Source organism: Dissoconium aciculare, assembly GCF_010015565.1.
Source record: "Dissoconium aciculare CBS 342.82 unplaced genomic scaffold K489scaffold_13, whole genome shotgun sequence".
Lineage (NCBI taxonomy): Eukaryota > Fungi > Ascomycota > Dothideomycetes > Mycosphaerellales > Dissoconiaceae > Dissoconium > Dissoconium aciculare.
In genome coordinates this window covers 354140-381833 of record NW_022984963.1, presented here as the reverse complement: position 1 = coordinate 381833, position 27694 = coordinate 354140, and the positions used below count along the sequence as shown (strand labels likewise).

The window sequence follows — 27694 nt, the reverse complement described above, 5'->3', positions numbered from 1 at the left end:
AGGCATTGAAAGGCCCAGGAACAGGTCTTGGCGCGCATAGAGCTCGGACGACGCGATGATGGACGCGTTCCGCTTGGGGGAAAGTTTGTATCGGAGCTATTGTCACATCTCTTGATTTATGCCCGACCTGTTCATTAGAGCATATACGAACACACTTCGACGTTCGCGCAACCACATCGTGACACTCTCCGTGTCTGTCGCAGGGACGGATATAGAGTGTTGATCGCTCAGTGACTTTGCGCTACCTTTACGCGTTGGGCACACTGAATGCGACAACATCAAAACTGCTGATGCTGTCCTGACAGCTCACGATCTCTCGTTTCTTCCCTTCGGCTGGTCACCATCCGAATCAGACTCGACAGATTTGAGCTTTACCCTGGGAATACATTATGGCCTCCGCACTGGTTCCTGCGACACCGCAGCGACCGCTGCCAGGCGCTTTCTTTGCGACGCCAGCCCAGCCAGTAGCACAACCGTCGATACACGGCAACACCATATTCGCCCAAGATGCGGCCAAATTACGAGTAGCGGCCACGAACACACCCACAGAGCCTGCTGGTACCGCGCGGAAATCCGAACCATCACCGGTGGAACGCGCAGCCCGTGTAATCAATGAAGCGCTCGTCGCGGAGGAGCGATTTCCTGAATTGGAGACATACATCAATCAGGGCGTGAGCGGAGATTATGATATACCACAAGGCCCCGCAAGGGCGCCCTTCCAAAAACTCAGAACCCATGATATTCCTTTGAAGCTGCTCGAACAGGCCAACTATACTGGTATGGCGATGCAGATGGGCATCTTCCCACCTCTCAGCCATGCTTGGATAGCTTTGGACAATGCGCTGTATCTGTGGGACTATACGCAATCGAATCCGGAAATTATCGGATACGAAGAGGCAACTCAGCCCATCACAGCTGTTGAATTGGTTCCGCCGAAACCAGGCGTTTTCATCGCGGACATCAAACACATGATTATCATCTGCACAGCGTCTGACATGCTTTTGTTGGGCGTGGCAACTCAGACTACATCAACAGGCGCACAGACGGTTGCCCTCTACAATACAAAGATGTCGATCCCAATTCGTGGCATCGATGTACGAGTGATTACTGCATCCAAAAAGACAGGTCGAATCTTCTTCACAGGCGCAGTAACAGACGACATTTTCGAATTTCAGTATCAACAAGAGGAAGGATGGTTCCGTGGCAAATGCAACCGCTTATGCCATACCAAAACTACTTTGGATCTGGTGTCTGAAAACGTCAAGACTGTAGGACATTTCTTCGGCTCGAAAGGCAAATGCAAGATTATTCGCCAGATGCTTGTTGATGATTCGCGCAACCTCATGTACACGCTCAGCACCACGAGCGAGATTAAAGTTTGGCTGATCAAAGACAACATCGAGCATGCCATGATGCGTCCGCTGGCAAGTCTGCTCCAAAACGCAGGGCATTTCGACAGTCGCACGGAGCTATTGACTGCTAAGGATGTCGAAATTGTGTCTATCAACGCGATTTCTGTCGTCCAGGCTCGCAAGTTAGGACTGATGGCGACAACAAACACTGGATGCAGGCTCTACCTCTCTCTGACACGTGGGTACGGTTCGCAGGCCGACGCACAGAACCCTCCTTCCAGCATGCAGATCATGCACATTCGGTTCCCGCCACGAGATCCACACCTGCCTTCGGCGTCACAGCCCGGACAATCCGCAATGATGCCATACAATACCCACGCTAACCAGAATAGCCAGATCGACTCTACATCCCGCTATCTGACACCTACGAACATGGGCTACCGATATTCCCCAGGATATTGGATGGCTTTCCAGACCCATCCTCAGGATGGAACACGGGATCGAGTATTCTGTACGGCTCCGGACTCGGCGCGGCTCAAATGTCCACAGGACAGTAATCAGATACGGTACTCGGAATCGGGTCAATGGATTGATTTGCCGGCCAATCTTCAACAGATCATGCCTTTGGGCGATGAGTTCGGCGCCACCAACGAGCCTCTTGGGTTCGGAAATGAGCTTGCCGTGCAATTTGATCGGGCATCCTCAGAATTTGCTATTGTCACAACTGCTGGTATCCAGATTTTGCGTCGCCGTCGTCTTGTGGACATTTTCGCCGCTTTGATGAAATATGGATCCTCCGACGACAAAGGGACGGAAGGCGAGGTCAATCGATTCGTCCGCACATACGGTCGTGGCGAAACTGCTGCTACAGCCTTGGCAGTCGCCTGTGGTCAAGGCCTCGACGTCTCAGAGAGTCGCGTTGCTAACGTCACCGACTCTGAGGTGATTGAGAAAGCTCGCCGAGTCTTCATTGAACAAGGTGGCAAACCGGAATACAGCGCGAACGCCGTCGTAGATCAAACAGCAGAACCTATCGACAATGTTCGACCAAGCCCTAGACACGAGGGCATGGCTCTGTACATCTCGCGCCTCGTGCGGCCATTGTGGAGAGCCAATGTCATGAAGGAGAACGCCGCACCCGGAGCGCCAGTCAAGCTCGGGCCTAATGTGAGCTTGGGCAGACTACGGCTTGTGCAGCGCGATCTGACTGCACTCAACGAATTCTTGAGCAAGAATACAAGTTTCATTGAAGGCCTGTCTGGTCCTCAAGCTCTTAGCCGTGTCAGCTCTCGACAGGAGGAGATTGCACTTCAGGGTGAAGCCCGCGCCATGACGAGCCTGTTGCGATTAATCGATAGCATCAATGAGGGCATTAGCTTTGTCATAACACTTTTCGAAGAGCGTGTCGAGGAAATTGTTGCCCTGCTATCTGATGAGAACAAGCGCAAGGCAAAAGAGCTCACGTTTGAACGTCTCTTCGTCTCTAGCTCCGGACGTGAACTTGCGAAGGATCTCACAAAGGCCATTGTCAATCGCAGCATCGCGAACGGAAGCAACGTTGATTCCGTCGCTGAAAGACTCCGCCGCAAGTGCGGCAGTTTCTGCAGTGCCGATGATGTAACCATCTTCAAGGCACAAGAATTGGTCAAGCGTGCTTCAGAAGCTGGCGCGCAGTCCGAGTCAGCGCGAATCAACCTCAACGAGAGTCAACGTTTGTTTCAAAAAGTTGCGAGCAACCTCGGCGATGAATACATCGAATGGACGGTCGACCAGTACGTGTCGATGGAATTTTTCGCTGGCGCATGTCAACTGTGCCTTGTCGTTGCTGGCGAACGGGACAAGTCGAACAGAGCGATGGCTTGGATGAGGGACGGCCGACCAGGATCTGATTCTCGCCAAGCATTCTTCGACCAGCGGTTCAGATGTTACGAATTCGTTTTCGACACTATCAAATTCCTAGATGATACGGTAGCGCGGGCTCCCGACGTAGCCACCACGCATCCAGTCCAGGCGAAGAGGATAAACGAAGCTTACGAAGTCATCAACAGTTCCGAAGATCGAATCTTTTTGACCTGCCTTTATGACGAGTACATTCGACAAGGTAACCCACTTCGACTTTTGGATATCGAGAACCCCTTCGTTGTTGAGTACCTTCGACAGCGGAGCAATGACAACCGTGCGCATGCCGATTTGCTCTGGCGATACTACGCACATAATGATCTCTTCCTGGACGCTGCAGCTGTTCAGCTCGACGTTGCTCGCTCGCACTTTGAGCTGCCATTAGAACAACGAATAGAGTATCTCAGTCGCGCTAGAGCGCATGCCAGCACCAGACAAAACATGCTGCTCGACCCACGGAAGAACAAGCAGAAGTTGATGCGGGAGGTCTCTGATCTCTTGGAGATTGCCAGCGTACAAGACGAGATCTTGGAGAGAATCAAGGGCGAAACACGTATTGCCCCAGACCGGAAACCGACCCTGATCGCTGATCTGAATGGTCCCATCCTCAGCGTTGGCACCCTCTTCAGCTCTTACGCAGATGCCGCTGGATACCACGATTTCTGCATCATACTGTACCAAGTCGCCGATCACCGGAATCCTGCAGATATCCAGGCATCATGGCGATCCCTTATTGACCAGACGGATAGCGGTGCTCCTGAACAAGTGCAGCCATGGGAAGCGGTAGGTGATGAGGTCCGGAGAATGGGCCGTCGTCTTCACACTGCCAATGCCAGCTTTCCGATCCAGTTCCTGCTTCCACTCTTGGAGCGCTACGCGATCGACCCCAAGCGACAATCGACGCCGCCTGAGTCATGGGCGGTTGACCTCTTCTTGGATCTTGAAATTCCTCACGAAACCCTGCTTCCAGTTCTGGAACAAATGTATTACAGTAATGAACAGCCGTTCATCGGCAACAAGCGCAAGATCATCGCGGCTAAGATGGTCCACCTCATTCAAAAGTGGTTTGAAGTCAGCGAGCGAAGCGGTGAGCGGGTGCTATTTGGCGGCGAGGAGAACTTTTCAACCGTGCAGGACTGTCTGCAGACTTTGTTGCGCCAAGGTCAGCTCACAGACGCCTGGAAGAGGACAGCCGAAGCTTTGGAGGCACGTGTATTGCGAGCGGTCAGGTGATGTAGGGACAAGCGACGCGGAGAATTCCCATTGAGCTAATCTATTGTCCTTGCATTTGCGATGAGATCCAGATCATTGGGCTGAGTGTAATTTTCATGGGTGATTATGTGTGCTTAGCGCAGGCGTTGTATCGTAGACACTTGTACAACTATCCCGTCATATTACTGTTTGACCACGTTACACGTCGCTGGTATGGATGCTTACTTCATGTCGAATTAACTCGTTGACTTGAGATTCCCATCTCCGTCGACGTATGGTAGTGGCCGCTGTTGGTCATGAGGAAACGGCGAAACAAAAGTGGGGGCAGAGATCGAGGCTGCTTCAATCGCCATCATCTATTCTCTGATCCGCTGCGAGATGAACATGTGATCGAGCCTACATGAATGTTGTAATAATTGAATGGGCCCAAGAACTGCCGCCCAATCGGTCGTTGTACAGTAGTTCAAACCAACACCAAATGCATGACACTGGGCTAAATAAGCAGCCCTCGGTAGCATTTTCCCTACGTAAAGCCATGACTCACCCGCAAGCCTCGTATACTCTCGCAACATAGCTTCAGATAACTTACGCGTCAAGGACCGGGTTTGCCTCGAGCTTTCCGACGTCTTTCCAGGTCTGAGAGGAGACGGCTGATAACGCTGGATCGCCGGAAAACCACGGTCGGACAGGGGCAGACGTTGCACTCCGGCCTAGTGCGAATTTGCCGAGATGAAGATCGGAATACAGAAGGCAGATGATGGATTTCAGTGACGCAATGGGATCGCAATCTCGCAGGGACCCTCCTGGCCGCTGGGACACGACCAAGACGGTGCTTGGCGTGAATTTGTTTCGCAACACTAAGGGATGTTTTGCTGATGGAACTGATGTCAGGTTTCGACGTGTTAGCACAAGTCACCGATTGCAGTACATAAGCTGCATATCCGCCTGCATGAAGATGCGTGGAAGACGGCCTTGAGGGCCCGGTTAGCACGCGGAGCTCGAGCATGCGTGTGGCTTTGGAGGGTTGTACATGCCCAGTGACGGCTCTCCACTCATCAAACCGGTCCGTTAGGTCGCACACACCCAGAAAAACCAGTAAATAGTCCGTCTTTGGCCCCTAGGTACGCAGGAACCAAGCCTTACGACAGAACGGTGATACTTTCTGGATCCTATCCTCTTACTTGTCGTAAAGGAAAGAGAGTAATGAAATTGGTGCGCAGAAGATCAGATGAAACCTAGCCAGATTGGCGGGACGGAATGTACAGTATACTCAGTGTCAAAGCCCAGTCCCATGGCCGTGGCCGTGGGTCCATGATTTACTGGGACGGCCGTTGAAGATTGTCGGCTTGTGTAGGACGACTAGTGGTAATGATACACACAAGTATCGTTAGCCGACGTGGTACTCCCATCGTGGGCGACCGCGCCGCAATGCCACCTCTAGCCTTTTCTTTTTCTGTTCACTAGCAGTATAGTCCGACAAAAGCTCATGTTCATGTCGTTGCGGTGCTCGTCATGCTCGTGCCTCTTGGAGACAAAGGGCGAGAAGTACGTAGTCCGGGTGACTGGGGCGACTCCATAGTCTTGGTCCGGACGGTGTAACCACACCATTTCGGCAGGAAGAACCTCTGTCGTGCGATGATATGTATTTCATTGTCAAGGAGGCTCATGTTACGTACTTGCATGGTGACAAGCGTCAATCAGAGGAGGGTGTCCGCCAGCTAACGTTTCGACTTTGATGAGCCCATCAAACGTATGCCGGTAACAATGGAAAGCATCAGCCCATGTGCGACCAATCGACACCTCGTGGGTTGTTTACGTCCGTTGTTCACAAGGTGGCTTGCTGCATGCAAATGATTCCGACTTGCAGTAGTGAAAGATGTCCCGAAGGTCGGAGCTATTCGGCTTGCACCTATTGTCGTTGCGGTAGCACAGTCCGATCACCCAGAAAAATCAGGAGGTACGTCGCGATCTATGCCATGTTCCGTTCTTCATGCTCCGGCGTCTAGAGCTAGTGACTGGTCGACTCAGAAGCGTGCTGAGACGGCGTATGTTTAGACCGAGACAACGCAGAGATCTCCCGCGCGATACCTATTCTTTCGGACTACTCCGCCGTCATCACGCTGCTTTGTTGCGCGACGCCCACTATTTGCTGTCTGCCAGCCAAGCTTCGATATGCTGCGATTTGTTGATGTTCCCGGCACAGCTTCATCGGCGAAAATAGCTGGATGTCGGGCTAGTATTGCCTAAGTACGGCCTTGGGCAAGGTTGTGGATCCGCTCTCGGCGTGAAAGAGACGAGATATCTCCCTTTGATCGTTTCTTCAGTCTCATCTTACATCATGAATCGTGGTCAGTCTTGCCCTCACTGGAGAACCGAGCTAGGTCCATAATGTCGGTTGTTCCTCAACCACAAAATGATAATTGTGTTCGGTTCAACGATCGTCTTTATTCGACGTTCGCTGTGACCAATCGTATACATTGCGTGCCTGTTGACGAGGTAAGTTGCCGTTTTGGTAGGGAAACGATGCTCTACTCTCCGCAATAAACGACTATTTCTACCTCCCATGCTGATTTGATCGGACCCGCGTAGGAAGAAGAACAACTTTCAGACGAATTCAACACACTTCTGCGGGAGCTACTCGGCCGAACAGTCATACCACCGATTCCATTAGAGGATATAGATGAGCCATGCGTATTGGACTGCGGATTCGGCAAAGGCGCCTGGATCGATGATCTGCTTGAAGCATACAATAGCCAAGAAGTTCTGGTGAGCTCTCATTGTCGCCGTGCAATGACACTGTCACGAACGAGACTGGGCGAGACGGCAGGACTCGGCGGTCGACTCACGCTGACGATCCGATCGTGCAGGTGACTGGTGTCGACATCTTCACAGGACGAGGGACGACCAGCGATGAAGAGGACGAAGAAGAGCAAGGAGGCGTCATGGAATTTGAAAAAGAGCGGTGGAACATGAATGAGACCTTTCAGAGGTCTGCGCTGTCTCCTAAATCGTTTGACCTCATCAACAGTCGTATGCTCGCCGATGGTCTCAATGCTCCACGTTGGCCTTCCTTTGTCCATGAGCTCTATCAATTGTTAAAGCCCACCGGCTGGGTACAGATGGTGGAGCCGCAATTCTTGTTTCAATCTGACGCCGGTGAAGACCTGCCGTTCCTGCATCATTGGTGGAAAAGCTACGCCGACGCGCTTCAATGGTGCAACAAAGATGCTCGCATTGGCACGCGTCTCTCCCAGCACATGACAGAGGCAGGATTTGATGAAGTTTGGTCATATCCTTACAGACTTCCGATCGGATCGTGGGATCCCTCCGTCGGCCTGGGAAACACCGCATTGGAGATTTTCAAACGGATTTTGTACTCTCATTCGGCTTGGTTGTTCATGCACAGTCCGGGAGGTATGACTCCGGCTGAGCATGCGACGCTATTGCGCGGTGCGTTGGCCGAGCTACTGAATCCGAGTTATCGGATCTATATCCATGTGTAAGTGGAGACCCGTTGTTGGAATCGCGCAGAGCTGACATGAGCGAAGCCACGTTTGCATCGGCCGCCGACCTCTGGAGTCCGATTAAGAGGAAGCTTTTCGGCTTCGACCGCACTCCTTCAACCACGCAGCATATGGTTGAATGAAGAAGCATCATGGCGCGTTATATGAAAAATCAAGAGATACCGTTATGGGAATAGAACGCGCGAAGCCGCCGTTGACAACAGGCCAAGAATACCTTGAGACCCGCCTCTCGCAGCGTTGAGCGTCAGACGAAAATTGGTGCACAGTATCCACTTCATTTCGAGTATCAACTCAAAAAGGCATTCGGATCGCGGAGCAAGCGAGCAGACAATCAAGACTTGGTGTTGGTCCAGCAGCACCATCGCACATTGCCCTTCTTGTCGGGGTTCAACACGCGGATTGGTGGAGGTAGCTGAAAGCCACGCGATGGCACTTTTGGGATTCGATTCGGCTTGGGTGAAGCGGACTGACGAAGCCGTTTTGAACGACAGGGAGCCGCGGCAGCGATTAAACATGATACCCAAACAATATTTGTTACATTCGACCTTTGTTGTCCTTCAATCGCGTATGGAGGACACTGCCGCAAGACGAACAACGAGCAATAGAGAATTACACATGGCCAACAATTTCACGCCTGAGAATTGTGTCATCGCCCTACCTTAGCTCCGTCGGCGCGTGTACAAGGAATGTGACGAGACGTGCAGAATGCAACTCCGTCACACGTTCCGTTAGCGGCGGTGAAGCCGTGGACTCGACGGAACACATTTTTGAGCTTGAACTCTATGGCGCAATATACGCAACTAAATTTTTGAGCAGTATTCCGGGTGAATTGATTAGATTGCTACGGTGTCTGCTATCAATAGAACCCTATGATACCGCCGAGGACATATCTCAGTCGCGTCGACTATGCATTTCGTCTGTTCGCTGACGGAGTATTGTTCAGAGCATGGAGGATTAGAGACCCGTTTGACGTTCCCTCGAGCTTGGCTTGCTGTCCGTGTGTTCATATGAGGCCATCGTCGCTCAAGCTCTTGGAGGATTCCATTGAATTCAACCGATAGCTTACAATATGCACGAACACTTTGCTCGCCTCCTTGAAGCTCAATTTCCACCGAGTGCGATGCGGACTTACAATGAGATTGACAGCACGGTAGTTTTAAGTGCCTGAGACTAAAGTTTTGCCAGAAAGTGTGTGGTTCCGTGTGCGCGTGGAGGATTGCATGCATCTCAGGAAAGCGTCGCTGGAGCGACTCGCCAACAAGGCGCTGTCAATACTTACATAGGTTGTAAAGCGTGTTCCCCTCAATGGCGCCGCATCGTGATGCAATGCGCAGAAGCGATGTCCAAGACTGGACGCGTGATTCCCAAATGCTGCTTTGATCATGCTCAATCACGTCTGCAACCAAGGAAATGCTTTTAGTGGAGCCAAGCAAAGTTACTAGCGATTGTCGCTCATGCTCGAAGGCGACTTGTCTAAGGATACCCACGATCGGAGCAGGCCTGATGTCTTGATCGCTTAGAACTGTTCTCTCGCGACCTGCATGAAGCACTCACTTCTTGATGTGTGTCACCAGCGCGGCAAGTCTTGCCCATGAGAGCAGCAATGCAGGAATTGTCTCCGGCTAGTCGAAGTCCATATTCCAAGAAAACAGCAGGAGGGCTTGCCAAAGTGTAAGCATTCTCTCGCGAGATCACCGCACGATTTAGAATGAGCCATCACGCATTGACTGAACGGTTGTCGCCGTGTCGGTCCAACCGTACCATGCGGACACTCCAGGATCGTTGGTTCTTAAACCCGAAGCTGCCCATGCGGCGGCACACCCCGAGTCTGATTGAGGCTGCGTCTAATGAGGACATCATGAGCTCGTTCTCACATTTTAGGACATGCTGCCATGGTAGGTGGAGTGGCGGGAGATCACCTCCATCCCACGGGATCGCTCATGGTATGAAATCATTTGTTGTGTGGCAAGGGCATCAAGACCGGTCCGGAAAAGGAGATCCCTCCTTCCACGAGTGATCTGCAGCGCACGAGCACAGCAAGTCATTTGATTATACGCCTATACGACCGGATTTCTGGACCGTAGAGGGAGGACAGAAATATCTTGGCCTGTAGAGAAGCTGTCGCCGTGGTCCCGCGGTCCCACTTGTGGAGAAGAGTGTTGCTTGGCAGTTATGCGAGGTCAGGCCATATATAGGCTCGGCTTCCCTAGGCATCCAAGCCAAAAGCCAATGACGATTTCGAGTCTGCACGGCGCAACTGCGAATGCGAACACAGCCGAGGAGCTGATGCCAGAAGTGACGGCGATGGCGCTGCCAGCATGACTGCGGCTTGCCACCGAGAGGTTGGGATGCAACCTTTCGACGAGCTCGATTCGTTGCATCGTGGAAATGCCAATGCATCTTTGCGCCGCTCTCAGGGTAGCTCTTTCCAATTTTGTCTACGGTTGATCCGTGTGATGGTGCCGTGAATTTATCTTTGCATATTCGCCTTCTTGCGTACGTCTGCCAACTCGGCTAGCTGATGGATGGAGGTGGCAAAGCGACATTCAGTTGATTTGCAGACTCCCTGCATACACCATGACGGACGCCAAATCTGATAACCGGGTAGGCAGGTGGCAGTAGGCATCACAGTGCAAGGTTATCGTGACTCAGAGAATCTGTTTGCCGACTTCGTCGTTTCCTCGAAGGTCTAGATCGTCTGGTAGAGATGTGGTCTGATGGTGCGACAAGCTCCGTGCCCAGCTATCAAAGCCTTAGGCATAAAAATCGGTCACAAGACAACATGCTTGTTTGGGACTTTGGAAAGGGTGAAATTGCATTTGTGATGGGTTGAATCAACCGATGTGTGAAGAGACTCCCAACATGCGCGAAGAATTCATTCCGCGCTCCCGCTTACAAGACATTCATTTTTTTCCAAACAGAATCCTTCTTCCCAAAGCGGCTTTAATTTTGTCGCTTGCCAGCAGAGAATCCTTCGCGCCGAGTACCCGCCCGAAAGCCCAAGCGCCGGCCATCACGATAATGCACAGAGAACTCCATCATGAGCCCCAAAAAGCGCTCGAGAAACAAAACGTCTATCACAGGTGTTGAAAGGAAATACTGTGCAGCCACCCTCAGACCGTAGCCGCAACCAGATTTTGACGTAAAAGTGCCTTCAAGGCCAATGTTCGGGTGCAGACCTCCACCAGTGGAGCGGGTATTGTTGAGAAAGAGGACAACGACCTCCGATGATGTTGAGGACCATTTCCAAAGTCTAATGAAGCTGCTGCCCAGGCATCTCCGGAGCGCGTCAATGTCTCGGCGAGAATCGAGAGGAATCGTTCGAGGTATGGAATGTCTCCGAGGAGATTGCCCGATGCGATACCACTGCTTGCGCCAATTTCGTAACGTGTAATTATGATACGAGCGGCATAGACAAGCAAGTTCAGTAGTTGCGGATTCCGACTCGCGCAAGAGCAGGACAGGATCATAACGGCGATGTGCAGGATTGATCGATTGGCAGCCATTAAATCCGCGACGGTGCTGGGCTCAGTAGAGCTTGTGGCCTGCGTTGACAGAGCCTTGGTTAGTCTCGCAACACAGGTCTCGCCGGTCTGCGCAAAGCGGCATTCCAAAGTCGTTGCAGCAGCCGGTTGACCATCTCTGAGCCACGCTTCCGGGAGCAATGCTGAGTTTGTTGTAGGTGGTATCACGGGCATGGCAGTGTTGGTGAACGTCATGGGGTGTCCAGGTATATCTGTGCGGGAAGAGTCAAAGGCGCTTCCAGAAGCACCCGCTACATGAAATGCATTGACACCATGCAACGTTGGATTTTGTGCGCCTGCACTTGAGGAATATGATGCCGTCATCGTGGGTGAATGATCGACGGAGAGGGAGCCGAAGCCGAAAGTTGAATTGACTGGCGATGATGATACACTGTAACCATCGAGGTAACCGCCAAATTGATCAGTGGGAACCGTCGGCATCATATATGGCGACATGTATGGCGAGGCGAGAGATGCCGGATATGAATCAACGCTGCCTGCAGCAGTACTGATGATCTCTGCCATCGACGATGAAGACGGCATACCGTTACTCGACCAGTTCGGCGTTGAACTTGATGTAGCAGTCGGCGATGCCAGAGAGCAAGACTCTGGTGATGTCGGTTGGGTGATAGAATCGGATCTTCCAGGACGACGGCCCGCGCGCCTGCTATACGAATAACCACAGTGTAGGTGACGATCTCGACAGCGTGAGCAGGTGGGCTGATCTTTGTTGCATTTGACTTTGGCTTTGGCACAGTGATCGCAGCTTTCTTTGAGTTTAGGTCGAGACTTCATTGTCGTTGAAGGCGTTGCTGGCATCGATGTTGACGAAGAGCGATCGTGCGTGCCTTTTCGAGGTCGACCGGCAGGTGGAGAGTCAAGGGTTGGGATGCTGACGTACTGCGGAAACACGTCGACGGCGTTCCTGGGTGGAGCAACGAGCGAAGACATTGGAGTGACTTTGGTGTACGGTGGCTTGCTGGAGAGAACGAAAGAGGAGGAGGCTGAGTAGGGAGGGGAAAGCAGGAAGGACTAGGGAAGTTCAGACCTTATACCGAGAACGATCACTTGCACCTGATCGCGTGCAAGATGTCAAGTAGTCGTTAAAGGGAGAATAGATCCGCCTTGTTATGTTAGAGTTTCCATCGGAGTAATGTACACCATGTCTACAACCAAGCAATGTACATAACCCGGCACTGATCGAAGTCGATGATCACCCACCGCGAATCCGAGCTGAAGGACCATTTGGGGTCCTCCTTCCGCTCGAGAGGGGTGGGCGGACGACTGTGCTTCAGGATGGGATACAAGCACAGCGCGTTGGTCGACAGAAGGCGTTGCTGGACCGGTGCCATGCTGATCCTGGAATAGACTGCGGATCCTACGAAACATCATAACTGCAGCGTGCGATTACTAGCATCTCCACCATGCACAGGCGGTGCTGTAAGCACCTCTCACACTGAAAGACGAAAATGCCCAGCGCCGAGCAATGTCGTAGGATAACGCTAAACATGTCGGTGCATGGGGATGAGGAGTGTCATGTACAGTAGCCGACTCGGTGGATGCTCCCTGGAGATGTCCGCACATCCCACACGACCAACAACGGGAAATGCGAAGAGACTGAGACTGAGGAATTGCGAGCAACCACACGGTTGTAGAATATGCGAGGGGAGGTGTCATGAGAATTACAGCCCTGAAGCCTCCATCAGCCCCCCAAAGCCAGCACTTGAGGTGCGCTACACCCTGTCCGCGCGGGTGGCTGTGGACGGTCCCACGACGGAGCACAATTGGCGCACGAGCTCGTTGCGTATCTCATCCTGTTGTGCAGGTATTCTTCACGACTGCCATCATCGTACCTTGATGAAGGATCGACCAATCTCGCGGCGCAGTGCACGGGTACAATACTAGAGTTGTACTGCTACGCACATCCTTCAAAGCGACCGACCAGGGTGAAGCGGTGGACACATGAAGCGGTAGGCGAATGGGTACACAGTCGGCACTTCACCTTTATCTGATCCGCACGTGCATGCGTACACCAGGAAGCAGAATCCGAGGATGCATTTTGTAGGCAAACCCGCCGCGATCCACGACGAGACGGGTTGAAACTATCCGTCGTCGCCAGCCCTTGAGGCGTATTGCGTGAATCTGGCTGCTGGATGATTAGCGAACATGCATGTGGAATTCGCCGTCTATGGCCGACAGACTTCAAGTCGGGATTCTCTTCATTCACCTCATGTTCGACCAGTCACTCATACACTCACAATGTGTCCCACGGGCAGTCTTTGGCAGCGTGGTTTCCACTATAGCTTGCATGCTGTTCACACAATGATCCTGTGCGAGAACCAAATACCATTTAGATCGCCAGCCTGGCGTGGGAAAAGCAAAGCCATGTCCTCCCGCGGTGTGGTGTCCGTTAGCAGGTTGCATGCGCCACATGTTCACGTCGTCGCATTGCACGAGACGCAATGCTTCACACGTGGCAATGCGAAGTGTCATCGTTTGCTCCGATTCACGCCCACGGAGATCATACAAATGTTCCCACGCCCGACGTGCGTTCGAAGGATTGAGAGACTTCATATTAGCATCGCGAGCACTAATTGATGATGAAACGTTGGGATTGGAAACGCGCAAGCATTGCACATCAGCGTGGGATGTCAAACTCGCTAGGTTGCCTTCAGCCGTGTCCCATACGTTCTGGGTGGGAGTGAATGTCAAGCAAAATTACCACCATCGTGGGAGCAGGAACACAACCGAGCAACGGTTTCTCTGCCGGTCAACCCAGTAAGACAAGCTGCCGTAGCTGCATACAGTGCTTTCGTTTCGTGTCGCTCCTTGGAAGGAGTCGGTTACTGCGATTGGCGAGGGATCAACATGGCCTACGCGAGTAGGCGAACCGGTTAAAGTAGCCTCCTTGATAGCCGATTGATCGGCAACCCGATGTCCCAAAGGGGTATGTACAATCCGCCAGGTTCAGATACCCGGTTCGTTTGTTCAGATGATGTCCATCCGGCCACATGGCGACAACGAACCACATCAGATTGACATACAGTAGTGGCTTGCGCAGGAGAGGGTCCTTCTTCGGTCCCTTCCTACAGCTTGCAGAAATATGAGGCCGCGCTGGACTCCAGGCTGGTGAGATGGCTTTGCTGTTGTACCGCGAATAGCCAAAACACGGGCGCATCGGACGCCGCAGAAGGCGAATCAGCGCCAATATTCGTTCAGCTCAGGTGGGCCGTCACGAACTCGAAATAGCATGCGATGCCAATACCCAATACTTGGCTACTGAAGGCCTGCTCAAGTGCCCACTGCACGCCTGGGCAGTCTACTGAATGAATGATGATCGTCACAACACGTTCATTTCAGCAAAGCGGTCCAATGTACAAAGGACATCCCAAGGACTCAGTCGACGCCGCCAAGTGCAAGTATGGAAGACTGTGGATCTGACTCTTGAGCAGTACGCCAAGCCATCACGACTTACTGATTACCCTCTGGGCTCGATCTCATGATGTATTGCGATCATCAGTCGTGCGTTGGCGAGGAGATGGCTATTCCCGCGGGTTTTGTATCGCACTGGGATCGCGAAATTTGTAGGATCAACTTCGGGGGGTGGAATGGTGGGCATATAGCCAACAACATTTGGCTAGGGATAACTATGGTCCAAGCAAGTCCATCCATGGGTCGAGCGTTTTGTGGCTCAAAATGACTCGAGACGACAGGAAGATGAACATGATGCGGCTGTGTAACGATCACTCCAAGGTGTAGCAGGGCGTGCACGGGTGGGATACCGTCTATTCCGTGACGCACTGTCGCAGAACATGGCAACTTCGCCGGCGCGGCAGGCGGTCCGCACTGTGCTTTTTGTTCCTTTTGTCCCGTGGTGGAGGCGATGGAAGAATCTCTCGGCGCCGGATACATCGGCCACTAAGTTTGTATAGTAAATTGTCCGGTCTCTACAGTAGACTGTCCGTTGGCTTTTCATCCTAAACGATGATTATTTGCCTAGAATATCACCGTTATCTTCCCAACAGTTGATATGCAAGGACGGGTCGAGATTCTGGCTCTCCACCTATCTCGCGGTAGGACGATAGCACGATACGGCTTGTGACAATGCCCATGTACGTACGATGCGCTGATGTTACCTCGTGAGTAGCACTTCACCTACAGGCAACGCGACTGCCACTACTGCTACCACCATTATCCCCAAGGTGCATGCTGCATGTACGTCCATCTTATCGGCATGCCCATGACTTAGTGTGTCAATGAGAATCACAGCTTGGCGCGGCGTCCGCTGCATGCCAAGGGCTTCCAAGACGATGGTCTCACCTCTCGCTGAATTGAACCACCTTCCTGCCTCGGAACCATGCAGATCTTAGGTGAGCATCGCCGAACTGGCATCGGATTGGATCAGAAAAGGGCGATCATCTCCGTGAGGATAACTCATCCAGTGCTGTGCAACATCAACTATCAGGAGCAGAAGGGAAGATCTTATCGCGCGCTGGCGTGGCTGTACTGTTTTGTCCATGCTCCGCGATACCACAGGGCGCCCTCGTCGATGTATGTAGAACTGGCGAAGACGCTATCACGCCACCATCCGCTCAGAAGCGAGGATTCCAGGCAAGGAAGGACAAGCGCCGGTCGAGGAACCATGTCTGGTGCGACCATCCATCACGGCACTATTTCCTACGAAGCTTATCAAGATTGTGCCGGGCATGCTTGCAACGAACAAGAGTGCGACGATCCGCATAGTGATTGGCCAGCGATCCTTCAAGAAAGCAAACCCTGCCTTAACCCTATCTGTTTAATTGTCGTCCGATGCAGAGAGAAGACGCATGGAAGACTCTCGACGATTCACTTGCACCTCTCGACATCGTAACAGGATGTTGTTCGGTTAAAGTGACTCGCATCTGATGTAAGACGGCTCTGGAGCGACTTCCTACGCCCTGACGCCATTCGTTTGGGTCAAACGCGACCGTGGGCTTATACTTTCGATTGCCCATATGTCCAAGTCCGACCACAGGATCGGCAATGGATCTCGCAATACGTGCCCTCCACTGGCCATCGTCGCCCACGTAGGACAAAGGTAACGTAAGTTGGAACACAAAGTACACGTACGCTCCGCAGATCGGTGCATTCCAAGATCCCACCACACAAACCCCGATCTCACTCAATTTTCATGTGCTCGGCATGGGAGAGAAGAAAAGGTCCCATTTTAATGGTCCTACGTCAGAAATCAATAAATTTCTCTGGCGAGATGCGAGTGATCGTCCCAATGTCGCAATGGATTTCCCCTTTCACACACCCATACCTCTACCCTTGACAAGCGCTCAATGGCCGTACGCGATCCACCACACCCTGAACGTGCAGCGACCGCATATGCCCGACCATCGATCAGGCTTCCCATCTCGATGCGCCAGGAAATGACACACAATTTCCCTCTAGAAGGACCCCCTCGCAACCCAGACAACCTCAGCGGCGGACTCTCACATGGGAAGGAATAAAATGGTAAGAGGGTGCCACCGCAAAAAGGACAGCCGGCTGCTGTACACTACACGTGGGCATTAAAAAAGCACACTTTTCAGCCCCGACCCGCGTGCGTCATGCCGTGTCCCTCGAGGGGGAAGGGAAAGAAAACAGCCAGCCCGCCCCCGGCCACGTGGCAGCGGCTGTGTTCCGCGGGCGGCGGGCACGAGCGGATTTTGGGGCTGAACGTGGATGGAGAACCCAGATGACGATGAGCACACCAGGCGAGTTCGCACATCGGTTTGACACGTGCGAGGCGTCCGTCATACATTGTGTTTTGTCTTTCGAAACCGAGGGCTTCAGCTCCAGCTCTGCCTTGCGAAGGACATGAGCGGCCTTCCGGCCGTGGCGCACAACCACCCACACACAGACACACGCGCACGCACACACACTCGTCGGAGTCTCAGCATTCTGCAAGCGATCACCATGCGCGTTGACATATGCACCTCTCTCCTCCTCCGGGACCGCCGAATAGCATGACCCGTGCGGTCTCGGGAATCTCACGTTCTCCTCATCAATATGGTTTGGCGTCACCCATCTCTAGCCGGGCTGGGCAGACCGGTGTCGGAATTTCATTACGACGACGATGATGATGCCCGGACAATTGGCGTTTCTTTCTGAAACTCCGGAAACAAAAAGGCAGTCGAGATGCGCACCACCATACAGCAGGAAATTGGCAGACCTCGCGAACTTGTCGGCGCGCCCCCACCGTGACTGCGGAGGACCAGGGCATTGCCATGCATGGGAAACAACGCGAACACCGCCTCGTCGCTTGGCAAGGAAGAGTAATCATCAGAGCCCTTATTCTATTCAATGTGGTTTTCTATTTGTTGATTTTATTCTCTCTCTCCCTCTCCGTGGGGAGAGTGCGTAAGCATAAGCATGACCCAGTTTCTCACGAAACCCAGACACCAAGGGGGGGGCTAAGGAAAGTGAGGCTCGCAATCGCGCAATCGCAATCGCCAGGTCGCTTATGGCTCGTCGACGACCTGCGTCGTCAGGCCCGTCTGACCCTCGGTCTCCTCCGCAGGCAAGGCGGTGAAACCACTCTCTGTCAACCGGACGGCGCCGGCCCTGACGAGCGCTTGGGCAAGATCGTCCTTCAGGTCATCTAGGTCCTCGATACCAATGCACAGGCGGATGATGTCCTCCGGTAGGGCTCGCTCCTTCCTCGTCGCTGGGTCGATGCTCGCGTGGCTCATGCGGCAGGGCATTGAGATGAGGCTGTTCACGCAGCCGAAGGACACGGAGATGCCGAAGAGTTTGGTGGATTCGACGATGCGCTCCGACAGGGCGATGGAGCCGGTCTCGAAGCTGAGGACTGCGCCTGCGCCACGTGCTTGTGACCAGTGGAGTTTGTATTGAGGGTGTGATTTCAAGCCAGGGTAGCGGACTTTGAAACCGTGTTCCTCGAGATATTCGGCAATGGCGTTTGCGCTGGTCTGCTGCTTCTCCATACGGACGGCCAGCGTCTTGATCCCGCGAAGCAAAAGCCAGCTATCAAATGGTGCCAGACCACAGCCGGTCGAGTTGATCATGAAATAGAATTTGTCGGCGAGCGCCGTGTCGTTGACGCCGATCACGCCCGCCATGACGTCGTGGTGACCGGACAGATACTTCGTTCCACTTTCGTAGACGACATCTGCGCCGAGATCCAATGGGTTCTGAAGGTACGGCGAGAGCATGGTGTTGTCCACGGCCACGATGGCCTTGGGATTGGCAGCGTGCGCCGCCGCTGAGATGCCTGTGATGTCCACCACTTTAATGAGCGGGTTCGTGGGCGTCTCCAAAAGGACCATGGTGGTCTTTTCTGAAAGAATTTCCTTCACTGCTGTCATGTTCGTGGTGTCCACGTGGTGCACAATGATTCCACCATTGGTCTTCAGATAGGTGAGCAGGCGGTTGGTGCCTCCGTAGAGATCATCACCTGTGACGACCTCATCGCCCGGCTTGAGCACTCGCGTGATGACATCCAGGGCGCCCATTCCAGAACCGGCGACCAGCGCACGGTTGGCGTTCATGATCTTTGCCAGGTGGCGCTCGAGATGCGTCCGCGTAGGGTTTCCACTCCGCGTGTAGTCATACTCTTGACCCGGTCCACCTTTGAAAGTGGCCGATTGGTAAATGGGCATGCTGCTGGCATTGTACTGGTCATTGGCTTCGGTGTAGACCAGCTCCGTGGCGAGAGCATACTTGCGCCCATTGGTCGGCGTGGAAGGTGCGGGCGACGGCGGCAAGATGTGCCCGTCGAGGTCGAGGCTCTTCAAGGCTTTGCCGACGGCTTCGGAAGGTCCAGCCATTGTGGATATGTGTTTGGCGGAGTGGTGGTGTTGCGATGTGCAATGTTAGGGAAAACAGGTGGTTTTTGAACAGGGCCAGAGACCTGTATACGCAGTTGCTACTTGGGTGGAATGATGGGCGACACTTGTGGACAGTCTCGCCTGAGGTGGTTTTTGGTAGGTAGAGAAGGTAGGATGTGAAGTTGAGATAGGTTGCGGAGAGATGAGGTAGAAGAACGGTTTACTTGTCGGCGACGAGATCTGGAAAGCAGCAAGATGACTGTTCGAAGCTTATCCGGCGCGTGAGCGGATGGTCAATTTTTCGTCAGGGCGCGGGGTTGCCCATTCTGTGTGGGTTTGTTGCCGGCTGGACGCGCCGCCACCGGCATCCGTGAGATGAGACATTGGTCCCCTCATTGCGCTGCATTGAGAAATGACGACGAGCACGCAATTCAATTGTGTGGAGTTTTCCAGGGTCCCGTGCTTTTCGCAGTCCGACGTGTTGATCTGAATATTTTGTGTACGATGGACCTGGGCAGTGCTGTCTGTACTGGATATCGCCAGCTCACGATGTTGACTCGCAAATCTAGATGCCGCTCTGAACAGCCTCTTGTGTGAACGACTCGCAATCACGGAGGCGTTGGTTCACTCCAAGGTCGCTTAAAGCAGTTTCTTTGTTATGCGTACCACATTTTCCAAGGACAGCCTTGGGCTGCTCCATGCGATTGTGCAAATTGGCATCAGATCATGCCAGGGGTTCTGCATTTTTGGGCCGAGGCTCACGTTTCAACAAGGATGGCTGAAGCATTGAGGTGTGAGTATTTGATCAACTCAATCGAGACGAGTGTACAAGAAAAGGTTGTGTTTCTGTCATTGCCCAGGTGAGTCTGAGTAATAAGACTCCGAATCGTATGCGCTGTAGTTCTGGTTTTCGAACACCGGGACTCCTGGGGCAACTGCGTTGGTCGTGTCGCGTGCTTCTCCAACCGAGAGTGTAACAAGGAGAGTTATTTATTCATTGCTACTTATTGGAATGACATGGCCGGGTCATTTAGTCTGCTGTAGTTCGATGAGTATTGAGCATCCCATCTCATCAATCTCAAAACATCCCTGGAAGGATGGGATCTCGATATGTGATACCAATCCAATGTGCCAAACTGAAGACTCGACAACGAATGATGTCAACCCTAAGATGCCCAAAGGCCGGGGCCCCACCGGGACCGGGACACCGAGGGAAGATCCGGCTACGCCAGGGACCTGCGGATGATGTATAACGTTGATCACCGGCAACCTTGGAGATAATCAGTAATCAGTCTCTCATCAGTGAACACCTGGGCAACAAAACATCTGCGCCCCGGCCTCTGGCACAGGACTGTACAGGTAGGGTTGGTATGAGTAGGATATAGGTGCTGCCGTTATTATATGCTACAGTGGTATGTGTCGGCATCTCGTCCTCCTCGGCGGATGACGAGCTCACGTGCCCGACGGCGCCGAGGAGAATACGGAGATGGGACCGTCCGCCGGGACGAATGGGGAATTCTGGGGGATAAATTGATTATCATGTGGAGAGAGACACCTGGGCACCTGGGCAGTGACGAGACTGTGAGAGCGACCAGAACATCCAATGTGGATAAGAGTCCGGCCTCAGCATGTGAAAGTCTGCGACAGCCCACAGGCCCTTTTTTGTGTCTCCAAAGTCCAAATTGTGCTTGTCAGCCGAGCTTCCGACCGTGGTACTGGACCGGACTGGACTGAATTGAACTGAACTGCGCGGCACGGCACCACACAACCAGTCAAATGCTCGTCGCTGGTGGTTGTCATCCACATGGCGACTGTCTCATGCGGGCGCCCACTGCAATAGAGTAAGAAGTGAAGTAAGGGAAATAATTCATACGATTCATACGAGGGGCAGGAAATTGGCATTGGTCTTGACGGACATCCGCGGCAGAGAGAGGGAGAGAGAGAATGTGGGGATCATCAATGCGGTGCGCTAGTATTTCCACGCACTCCTCCTGTCGATGCCCGTCTAGGCCTGTCAAGATGGACGTTTTTGTTTGCGATGGACTCGACTTCAGCCTGGAGATCTCGAGGATGAGGCTGCAAGACAAAGGCGATGTACGACCTGCCGCGTGTTGTGTGTGCGTGTGTGTGTGCGTGTGCCGATGACAGTCCTGCACAGGACGTACTGTAAGTCCATCGTCATGGAACCCGAGCTGTCTCGAATCCCCGAGCCCTACAGGGATGCAGTGTGTGGTGCTGCGTACATCTCAAGCATGTGACAGCCGGTGACTCCCAGACCAGACGCATTCCACCACCAGTGCACACACCTGGGCAGTTCTGGGGTCATGTGTTCATCGGCCTTCCACCGATCCTCCTCCCTGTGGAGCCGCACGTACTGCACATGGTTCACAACAAAGTACTGTACGACTGTGGGATGACCGATACCTCTTCGACGGATGTATGCACCGAGATATGGTGGATTTGGATCTGCGGTATAGGCAGGTGTGTATGCGCCGGGCGCTCATCAATGGGAGCGTGCCTCCTCGTCGTCCTCATTACAAGTGATGAATGATGAGACAGAAGTAAATAAAATGATCTCATCACTCGAGAGACTGGGGAAGCGTGATTAGGGTACAACCTTGGGAACGAACTTTGGAAAGAATGCGACGAGCATAGACCAGCTGATCTCGCCCTCGCCCTCGCCCTCGCCCTCGCTCTCTCACACACTGGGCAGCCAGCCGATTCAGCTTTGCCGAGGCTCACACACCCACTTTTCATACTACTGACGCTGTTTGCCCGTGTGCTGAAGCCGCGCGCCGACACGAAACAGCCGAACGAGTCGTAGATGCCCGTCCTCCAAGGCTCTTTTTTTATCGTCGTCCTGGGATACATACTAGTAGGTGGAGCGCTTCGGCCGAACACTGATAATAATCATCATCCTCTTCCTCTCCTCCTCCCGTTTCCTTCTTTTTCACGCATCCTCAACGGACCTCTCTCATCAGTGTGTCCATCTCCCCACATCACATCACATCCATCATGAGTGAGAGTCTTCGCTACGACGGCCAGACCGTCGTCGTCACCGGCGCCGGCGGTGGTCTTGGTCGCGCATATGCCCTCTTCTTCGGTAGCAGAGGAGCCAACGTCGTCGTCAACGACCTTGGAGGAAGCTTCAAGGGCGAGGGTGGTGACAGCAAGGTGAGCCGCTAACCCCGCGCTGATGAACTTCTTCATCCTTGCAGCGTACTGACCGGAGTTGCTTCCATTTCGCTTAGGCCGCCGATGTTGTCGTCAACGAGATCAAAAAGGCCGGCGGAAACGCCGTTGCCAACTACAACTCCGTCGAGGATGGTGACAAGATCATCCAAACCGCCATTGACGCCTTCGGCCGCGTTGATGTGCTCATCAACAACGCCGGTATCCTCCGGGATATCAGCTTCAAGAACATGAAAGATCAGGACTGGGACCTGATCATGAAGGTTCACGTTGTCGGTGCTTACAAGTGCGCGCGCGCCGCATGGCCTCACTTCCGGAAACAGAAGTACGGTCGTGTCATCAACACCGCCTCCGCAGCCGGTCTTTTCGGTGCTTTCGGCCAGACCAACTACTCTGCTGCCAAGCTTGCCCAGGTCGGTTTCACCGAGACCTTGGCCAAGGAGGGAGCCAAATACAACATTCTCTGCAACGTCATTGCGCCCATTGCCGCCTCCCGCATGACCGAGACCGTCCTTCCCAAGGAGGTCCTCGACAACCTCAAGCCCGACTGGGTCGTGCCTCTCGTGGCCTACCTGGTCCACAAGGACAACCAGGAGAACGGTTCCATCTTCGAAGTTGGTGGTGGTCACATTGCTAAGCTCCGATGGGAGCGATCAAAGGGTGCCCTCCTCAAGGCCGACGCCTCATTCACCCCTGCTGCTTTGATTGAGAAGTGGGCCGATGTTGAGAACTTCAGCGAGGCTCAATACCCTACTGGACCCAACGACTTCATGGCTCTCCTCGAGGAGGCCCAGAAGCTGCCCGCCAACCCTACTCCCGCGCCCGTCAGCTTCAAGGGCCGCGTCGCCGTCGTCACTGGTGGTGGTGCTGGTCTCGGCCGCGCGTACTGCTTGCAATTCGCCAAATACGGCGCCAAGGTCGTCGTGAACGACTTGGCTGACCCCAGCAAGGTCGTGGCCGAGATTGAGCAGCTCGGCGGCCAGGCCGTCGGTGTCAAGTGCAGCGCCGAGGACGGTGATGCTATCGTCAAGGCCGCCCTCGACGCATACGGTCGCCTCGACATTCTCGTCAACAACGCCGGTATCTTGCGCGATAAGTCTTTCCACAACATGGATGACAAGCAATTCCACCAGGTTCTGGACGTCCACCTTCGTGGTACCTACAAGGCCACCAAGGCCGCCTGGCCCGTCTTCCTGAAGCAAAAGTACGGCCGCGTCGTCAACACCACCTCCACCTCCGGTATCTACGGTAACTTCGGTCAGGCAAACTACGCCGCGGCCAAGTGCGGTATCCTCGGTTTCTCCCGTGCTCTCGCCCGTGAGGGTGCCAAGAACAACATCTACGTCAACACCATCGCCCCCAACGCCGGTACCGCCATGACTGCCACCATCATGCCCGAGGAGATGGTTCAGGCCTTCAAGCCCGACTACGTCGTGCCTGTTGTTCTCGTCATGTGCTCCGACAACATGCCCGGTGAGCCCACCGGTCGCCTTTTCGAGAGTGGTTCCGGGTGGGTCGGTGAGACCCGATGGCAACGAACCGCCGGTGCCCAGTTTCCTGTCAACATTCCCCTCACCCCCGAGGCCGTCCAAAAGGCTTTCCAGAAGATCATCACCTTTGACGAGAACTCCGACAACCCCGATGACCCGAGCTCCGGTACCGAGAAGATCATGTCCAACATGGGCAACATCGCCGAGGAAGAGCAGGGAGAAGAGGGAGAGCAAAACTACCTCAAGAACATCGAGAAGCTCAAGGGAACTGAGACCACGGATCCCTCGGAATTCTCATACGACGACCGGGATGTCATCCTGTACAACTTGGGTGTTGGTGCCAAGCGCACCGACCTTAAGTATGTGTTCGAGGGTGACGATGAATTCCAAGTCGTTCCCAGCTACGGTGTTATTCCCACCTTTGGCGCTCGCGCTGGTTTCGGATATGACGAGGTTGTCCCCAACTTCTCACCGATGATGCTCCTTCACGGCGAGCAGTACCTCGAGATCCGATCATTCCCCATCCCTACCGAGGCCACTCTCCTGTCATACCCCAAGCTCGTCGATGTTGTCGACAAGGGCAAATCTGCCGTTGTCACCACCGGCTCCCTCACCAAGGACAAGGCCACCGGCAAGGAGGTCTTCTACAACGAGACCACCGTCTTCATCCGTGGCTCCGGTGGCTTCGGCGGTGCCAACAAGGGCTCCGACCGCGGCAACGCTACCCGCGTCTACCAGCCCCCGAAGCGCAACCCCGACGCTGTCGTCGAGGCTCAGACCACCGAGGAGCAAGCCGCTGTCTACCGTCTGTCTGGTGACCGCAACCCTCTTCACATCGACCCCAACTTCAGCAAGGCTGGTGGATTCGACGTCCCGATCCTGCACGGTCTCTGCTCGTTCGGTTTCGCCGCACGCGCCATCGTCGAGAAGTACGGTCAATTCCGCAGCATCAAGGTCCGTTTCGCCGGCACCGTTCTCCCCGGCCAGACCCTCGTCACTGAGCTATGGAAGGAGGGCAACACCGTCTTCTTCCAGGTCAAGGTCAAGGAGACTGGCAAGTTTGCCATCTCTGGCGCTGGTGCCGAGCTCGTCGACGGTGGCAAGGCCAAGTTGTAGACGATGGAAATGAACGGATAGATGAGTGGGAAAAGTATGACTATGCTTGGGAATGCCTGTGTTTTTCTCTAATGTACCTTTTTGAAAATCTGTGCGCAGATTTATGTGTGTGTACCAATGCCATCATAAACCATTTCAACTTCACTTTGAACTTCAATTATCAACCTCGGAGATTTATTCGTTGTACATGCCTGAGGTGTTGATGTTATCAGGCGCGGAAGGGGCGTCCCCACGCCAAAAACGTGGCCACTCGAACCGGCGCCAAGCTTTCCGGGTTCGCCCCTCCTGCCTGCCTTTACAGGGTAACAACATCACTTTTGTTGTGAACATTGGATAACATTCCGACATTGCACGCCGAGGAAGCAATTGCGCTGCAATTTACAGTCTTCCAAGAATACATATACGTCAACCCACAATGGCTGCGCTCGCGCCGAAATCGGAGTCTCTTCGACTCTTTACGCAATTGAAGCGCAAGGAAGCGAATAAGATCTGTTTCGATTGCGGCGCCAAAAACCCGACATGGTCATCAGTACCGTTTGGAATCTACCTGTGCTTGGATTGTTCAGCAAACCACCGGAACTTGGGTGTACACATCAGTTTCGTGCGGAGTACAAACCTCGATCGTACGCGATGTGGCGATCCTCACACACGAGTACACCGCGCTGACCGCTTCTAGAATGGCAATGGGATCAATTACGTCGCATGAAAGTAGGCGGCAACGAGTCGGCCACGAAATACTTTCAATCCAACGGTGGAAGCGCTGCACTCAACAGCAAGGATTCCAAAACGAAATACACCTCCAACGCCGCGAATAAATACAAGGACGAACTTGCTCGGAGAGTCGAGGCCGATCGCAAAAAGAATCCTGACGAGGTTATCATCGAAGACGCAGCAGATGCGGAGGAGGCAACATCGGCGGGAGCAGCAGGAGGTGACGATGATTTCTTCTCGAGCTGGGATAAGCCTGCAGTCAAGCGGCCTAGCAACCCACCTTCACGTACCGGCACCCCCGCGCAACGGACCGGAAGCCCCTTTCTGAACCCAGGAGCTACGAACGGACGGCCGAAATCACCACTCGTCGCCGGCGAGGGCACCGATGCAGCGCCCAAGGCCGCCCCCGCCGCGCGCAGCATCTCCACCACCGCCATCCGCAAAACCGCCGTCGTCGGCGGTGCTAGCAGCAAGCCCAAGCCAAACATCCTCGGCGCGAAAAAGACGAAACTCGGCGCGAAGAAGGTCGATGCGTCCGCGTTGGACTTTGACGAGGCGGAGAAGAAGGCCCGGGAGGAGGCGGAGCGGAAAGAACGGTTAGGATACGACCCCGACGAGGAAGCCCCGCCAGCCGCCAAATCGAGCGTCGTCGCTGCCGCGGTGACCTCCAGTGTGGCTGCGCCTACACCGGTGAGCCCCGGCGCCGGTCGCGATCGCAAGGACAGCGACGTGGAGCGATTGGGCATGGGCGTGCGGCGGTTGGGCTTCGGACAAGTCGGGGGAGGCGCCGGCGGTGCAGCCGCCGCTGCGCCCAAGAAGATGGGATTCGGCGCAGTTGCCAAGAAGCCCGTCGTCGAGGGTGAGTTCCCGTCATTCATCCTTTTCCCCTACCTCAGCACGACCAGCTAACACGATCAATCCCAGATGCATCCGAACAATACGCCCGCGCCAAATTCGGCACGCAGAAGGGCATCTCCTCGGACGAATTCTTCGGCCGCAACGCCTACGACTCCAACGCGCAGTCCGAAGCCAAGGCCCGCCTCGAGGGCTTCAGCGGCGCCACCGCCATCTCCAGCAATGCCTACTTCGGCCGGCCCGAGGACGAGGGCGGCGAAGCCGGCGGCGCAGGAGGCGACTACGGGGACATTGAGACCGCGGCCAAAGATTTCGTGCGCCAGTTTGGGATGACGGCCGGGGATGACATTGAGAACCTGAGCAATCTCCTCGGCGAGGGAGCGAGTAAATTGGGCGACGCCGTGCGGTCGTATATGAACAGTTAGATTGGATCGTGGCGCATTCATTGCGTTGGGAACAGTCCGGCATCTTCGCTTCTATTTACTTGATTAATCCACAAGGGCGTAAACCAATCTCGCAAGTCACAATATTAATGCTTTGATGAAATCAACATCGCCTTGACGTTCACGATCAAATCTCTCCAAAGAGGAAGAAGTCGTCATCTCCGAAAGCAAAATTCTCCTTGATGCTGCAGTCATTCCTGTTCAGCACGCTCATCTCACTCGAGCCGGATGCGAGAGATCCAGCGTTTTGTACACCTGAGCTTGGAAAGCATAGTTCGATATGCACGAGATGGCAGCAGTCAGCCTGAACGGCGCAGGCCGGGGTGCGCGGAGCAGCGGCTTGCAGTATCATCAGAGGACTGATGTCGACCGTTGAAAATCTCGTAGAGAAGACCCACATGCCAACACCACCAGATCATCACCCGTCGCGCTTTTGTCCATGTCACTGAGCATTGCATGGGATCGCGGGCTGAACAGCACGCTTGATCATCCTCCCAACATCAGCCATCTATCGGCGTAATGAACGCCAAAAGACGTCACGCAAGCCAGAGCACCCCGT

General features: G+C 53.9%; 7 protein-coding genes across 7 annotated transcripts; 5 read left to right on the top strand and 2 right to left on the bottom strand.

The window, feature by feature from the left end:
• Positions 1 to 136: 136 nt before the first annotated feature.
• K489DRAFT_383725 (nucleoporin-domain-containing protein) lies at positions 137 to 4675 on the top strand. The gene has a single exon (XM_033605684.1). The coding sequence runs from the start codon at positions 390 to 392 to the stop codon at positions 4482 to 4484; it is 4095 nt and encodes a 1364-aa protein (XP_033456543.1). The 5' UTR covers positions 137 to 389; the 3' UTR covers positions 4485 to 4675.
• A 2176-nt stretch (positions 4676 to 6851) lies between these two features.
• K489DRAFT_325954 (uncharacterized protein) lies at positions 6852 to 7966 on the top strand (the record flags this gene model as incomplete). The annotated part of the gene is made up of 2 exons (XM_033601871.1): positions 6852 to 6959; positions 7331 to 7966. The coding sequence occupies 2 exons, from the start codon at positions 6852 to 6854 to the stop codon at positions 7964 to 7966; spliced, it is 744 nt and encodes a 247-aa protein (XP_033456542.1).
• Positions 7967 to 10865: 2899 nt separating this feature from the next.
• On the bottom strand, positions 10866 to 12635 carry K489DRAFT_383722 (uncharacterized protein). Its single transcript, XM_033605683.1, has one exon. It carries the CDS (start codon positions 12460 to 12462, stop codon positions 11101 to 11103), a length of 1362 nt encoding a protein of 453 aa, XP_033456541.1. The 5' UTR covers positions 12463 to 12635; the 3' UTR covers positions 10866 to 11100.
• Positions 12636 to 15497: 2862 nt separating this feature from the next.
• On the top strand, positions 15498 to 16537 carry K489DRAFT_67799 (uncharacterized protein). Its single transcript, XM_033608829.1, has 2 exons — positions 15498 to 15584; positions 15659 to 16537. Exon 2 carries the CDS (start codon positions 15869 to 15871, stop codon positions 16379 to 16381), a length of 513 nt encoding a protein of 170 aa, XP_033456540.1. The 5' UTR covers positions 15498 to 15584; positions 15659 to 15868; the 3' UTR covers positions 16382 to 16537.
• A 1413-nt stretch (positions 16538 to 17950) lies between these two features.
• K489DRAFT_67809 (cystathionine beta-lyase MetG) lies at positions 17951 to 19515 on the bottom strand. The gene has a single exon (XM_033608830.1). It carries the CDS (start codon positions 19326 to 19328, stop codon positions 18000 to 18002), a length of 1329 nt encoding a protein of 442 aa, XP_033456539.1. The 5' UTR covers positions 19329 to 19515; the 3' UTR covers positions 17951 to 17999.
• Positions 19516 to 22076: 2561 nt separating this feature from the next.
• On the top strand, positions 22077 to 25152 carry K489DRAFT_396395 (NAD(P)-binding protein). The gene is made up of 2 exons (XM_033606876.1): positions 22077 to 22502; positions 22580 to 25152. Exons 1-2 carry the CDS (start codon positions 22344 to 22346, stop codon positions 25124 to 25126), a joined length of 2706 nt encoding a protein of 901 aa, XP_033456538.1. The 5' UTR covers positions 22077 to 22343; the 3' UTR covers positions 25127 to 25152.
• A 389-nt stretch (positions 25153 to 25541) lies between these two features.
• Positions 25542 to 27117, top strand: K489DRAFT_325721 (ArfGap-domain-containing protein; the record flags this gene model as incomplete). Its single annotated transcript, XM_033601846.1, has 3 exons — positions 25542 to 25749; positions 25803 to 26696; positions 26762 to 27117. 3 exons carry the CDS (start codon positions 25542 to 25544, stop codon positions 27115 to 27117), a joined length of 1458 nt encoding a protein of 485 aa, XP_033456537.1.
• Between the last annotated feature and the right edge of the window lie 577 nt (positions 27118 to 27694).